Raw genomic sequence first — 4,155 nt, forward strand, 5'->3', positions numbered from 1 at the left:
GACCAAAGAATAAATTTAAATGACATATATCGAAGTTAGCGAAACTTTCAAAAAATGAACACGGGGCTGAACAACCGTCTCTTCAGTTTATATCTATCAGCCTGATTTAATATCTAGAATGGGTATTCTTCTAGACACACGTGTACTCTAAAACCTCCCGAGGCACTTTGTGTAGTTTTGAAATGTATCATTATCAAAATAGAGAGCCATTTGGTGTAGTGGTTAAGTGTGTGGACTCTTATCTGGGAAAACCGGGTTCGATTCCCCACTCCTCCACTTGCACCCACTGGCATGGCCTTGGGTCAGCCATAGCTCTGGCAAAGGTTGTCCTTGAAAGGGCAGCTGCTGTGAGAGTCCTCTCCAGCCCCACCCACCTCACACGGTGTCTGTTGTGGGGGAGGAAGGTAAAGGAGATTGTGAGCCGCTCTGAGACTCTTTGGAGTGGAGGGCGGGATATAAATCCAATATCTTCTTCTTCATTTTCTTCTTCAAAATTATTGCTTAAAAGTGAGAATTTCACAAAGATGATTATTGACTAGATGACTGTTCCTCCAGCCTGGAACTCTTCATCTGTAGCTTCAAATAGTTAAGCAAACTCGGTTTGGTCAAAAGATTAGATTTTGCTACTTTTTGTAGTATTTATCAGAGGCATCAGATGCATAATTAATTTCTGAGGAGACTGTAGGTTTGGCATTCAGATGCATCTTTTCCTGGGGCATCACAGTTATGGGGGGCAAATGCACTGACTGGGGATTGACATTTTTTTCCCCCAATTACATTTGTTAATTGATTTATGTCAGAAGCCACACTTGCAATTTTTCCTTCAACATTTTTTTAATGTTTTCAAAGAGGCTTTTAATTATTCTAGCAGTAAGTTCAAGAAGTGCAAGCCTGGCAGGACACATTTATCAAAACACGGGTAGAAGTAGAACAATGTATAAACTGCTTACAAGGCTTTAATTCCGGGGGGGGGGGCTAGCCACCCCCACCCCATACTCCGTTGTGTTGTGGCAAAAGTACAACTGCGCCTTATGCAGGAACAGGTTTTGCTGTTCTTAGGGTGCATCTGGTCTTCCTACGCCAACTTAGTATCCCCGGCTAGAAGAGAATTCATGTGGGAACACTTTACCCCAGTCTTTCGGAAAAAGAGATAGTTCAGACTGGATCTTTACTAATAAATTTCCATATGAACAACGCTGTACTCAACAGTGATGCATGGTATAGGCTCATCGCTTTTCACAGGACATACAGTGAAACGCTTCCCTGTAAGTATGACCTATTGAACAGGATAGGAGTGATGGTGAAAAGGTTGTGGATCGCAATTGTGGGAGGATAGGTTTCTTCAGTGTTTGCTTGGCTGGACTAAAATTAGTCAAGGCAGCCGGGGCGAGAAACAGCAGGAGACTATTTGATTTTATATAGAAAAGCGGGGTGTAATATTGTATAAAGTTGGCTACAAATCAAAGGTGCTGAGGGTGAGCATTATGGGAAAAGGTGGGAATGGGGGAGGTTGGAATTAGGTTGGGGTCTGTGATGGAATCAAAGGGTTAATGGAGAAGCTGAGGACTCAGAGAGCCCTGAGTCATGTGACCCAAGTGTGGGGGCCAGGGATGCTCAGAACTCTCAAGTCCTGAGTGACAGCTAACGGCTCAGTGGTTAACTGTCAGTAAAAAACAGTCAGAAAAGGAGAGCTGGACTCAGTGTGTGAGAGAGGCTTGGTGTGAAGTGAAGCTCTATATACACTCTGTGAAATCAGCCAGGTGGCTGAGTGTGAGGCATATCTCTAGGTCACGAGTGCCCTCTAAGGAAGAGGAAGGTGACAGAGAGTGTCTAAGTGGAAGAACTTAGGGGTCACAGACCTATGATACACTGCTCCTAGGGGTTTATAAGGTGGCTGAGGGAGAGCCGTGGGTCTGAGGGAGACAGGAGAGCTGGGGCTTGTCAAACCAGATGACTCGAGGGACCAGGCACTCAAAGCCCAAGAAGCCAGCCTGATTAAAGTTTAGAAGAGTGGATTCATAGAAGAATTGTGTACCCTGAAATTCCTCAGAGCCTTGCTGGAGGGTCTAGCTGACATACTGTATAGGAAATGTTATTCCTACAAGATACAAACTAGCCTCTGTACATACATCCCATCCCCCAGTTAAAGCCTATGTTGTAAATTAAGAACTATAGTTTGCTGTTACGTTCTCTGGTGCCTGTGTGATTGGGAAAGACTTCAAATCTGCAATGGTCCCCTGCTCATCTACCATATCAGACCCCCAAAGACACTAACGTATATTTAGCTGCCCTCACTGAGGCAGGAGGTGATAGGCTGGCATTGCCATAGCAGAGTGGGTGATAGAGTCCAATAAACATATTACAAAGTAACGCACAAGCAACAGCATTATAGCCTGCTGCTGGATCATGCTAGGGAAAGGGGTGGGGGTATGTTCCTTGTCTATACACGTAGGTAATCCCATCATTCTTTTACCCCTATGTCCTTTCAGACAGTACTTCCTTTACATTTCTATGACCGTATCTATTACAGATGCTTAAGAACATAAAAGAAGCCATGTTGGATCAGGTCAATGGCCCATCCAGTCCAACACTCTGTATCACACAGTGGCCAAAAATTTATATATATACACACTGTGGCTAATAGCCACTGATGGACCTCTGCTCCATATTTTTATCTAACCCCCTCTTGAAGCTGGCTATGCTTGTAGCTGCCACCACCTCCTGTGCAGTGAATTCCACATGTTAATCACCCTTTGGGTGAAGAAGTACCTCCTTTTATCCGTTCCAACCCAACTGCTCAGCAATTTCATTGAATGCCCACGAGTTCTTGTATTGTGAGAAAGAGAGAAAAGTACTTCTTTCTCTACCTTCTCCATCCCATGCATAATCTTGTAAACCTCTATCATGTCACCCCGCAGTCGACGTTTCTCTAAGCTAAAGAGCCCCAAGTGTTTTAACCTTTCTTCATAGGGAAAGTGTTCCAAACCTGTAATCATTCCAGTTGCCCTAGATGCTTAATTTGTCAGCTTCTTGTTTTGTAAGAAACCTATTGATTGGGGGAAAGTAGGTTGTAACCGTATCTGCATAGAACTGGCGGTACGGGGCACGGTTGGAGTGGGCCGACATATTCATCGGCAGTCATCAAAGAGTCACTATGCTGAGCGATCTGACAGCTGAGACAATGCGGTTGGTGGATGACTACTTGCAGCACTACCTGAGTGGTTCAGCGCTGTCTCACAGCCACACAGCCAAGACCCTGTGGAGAGTGGCTGACAAGCTGGAGAGCTGTGAGAAGACATTCTTTCACTCAATTTGCTGCACAGCAATCTTGCCGGAGCCTGGTAGGGCAGCCGCCCACTTGAGCCGTGTGGCGATGCAGATGGAATCTGATGGTGGGCTTAACTGCGGCCGAGTAGTGGCGCTGTTTGTGTTCACCGGCACCTTGGCAACTGCACTGGCTGACAAGGGGGCCCGCGAGGAGATTGGCAGCCTGACAAAGGCATTGGTCATCTATCTGTCTGTAGAGAAGCGTGAGTGGCTAGAGGTGCATGGTGGCTGGAATGAGTTCTACCACTACTTCAACAAACACGGTTCTGATTCAATCAACCGGTACGATACCAAAAGCAACACTTTCATAGCAACTGCAGGATTTGTCCTAGCAGGATTGGCTTTCCTCTTGGCTGTGCGATAAAAGTACATCGTGAACTTGAAACTATGAACAAGCTCATGAAACTATGAACAAGTACCCATGATGAGTTCTACATTTTAACAATTTTAAAAATGTTGTTTAAATTGGTGTCTAGGGCAGAATGTTTAAAATGAAGCACAACCCACCTTGGCAATGTCAAAAAAACAAATGGAAACAAAGATTGTTCAGATCCTAGGTTTGTATGGTTTGTTAGTTCCATTCTAGAGAACTGAGACGTTATGCTAAATACCTTGCAATGCAACCTGTGTAATGATCTGTGTTGGAGAGGCCTGGACAGGACAGAGAAAGCAGGATTTGTGCACACACATTCGGAAGGAAAGAAGCATCTATTCCATAGGCTTTAGCATTGATCCATTGTACATTTACTCAAGATGAATTGTGATCTTGCGGACAGCCTCGCATAACTTAGCATCTGCTCAACTTACACACGCATGCACAAAAACGGC

The 4,155-nt window shown here is 44.8% G+C and overlaps 1 protein-coding gene across 1 annotated transcript; it reads left to right on the forward strand.

Annotated features, from left to right (window-relative positions):
- Positions 1-3,154: 3,154 nt before the first annotated feature.
- On the forward strand, positions 3,155-3,691 carry LOC132577281 (anti-apoptotic protein NR13-like). Its single transcript, XM_060247000.1, has one exon. It carries the CDS (start codon positions 3,155-3,157, stop codon positions 3,689-3,691), a length of 537 nt encoding a protein of 178 aa, XP_060102983.1.
- Positions 3,692-4,155: the final 464 nt, after the last annotated feature.

This window comes from Heteronotia binoei, chromosome 1 (assembly GCF_032191835.1).
Source record: "Heteronotia binoei isolate CCM8104 ecotype False Entrance Well chromosome 1, APGP_CSIRO_Hbin_v1, whole genome shotgun sequence".
Classification (NCBI taxonomy): Eukaryota; Metazoa; Chordata; class Lepidosauria; order Squamata; family Gekkonidae; genus Heteronotia; species Heteronotia binoei.

Coding starts and splice junctions, on each gene's coding strand:
- LOC132577281 (XM_060247000.1), top strand. CDS start 3,155: ATGCTGAGCGATCTGACAGCTGAGACAATGCGGTTGGTGGATGACTAC.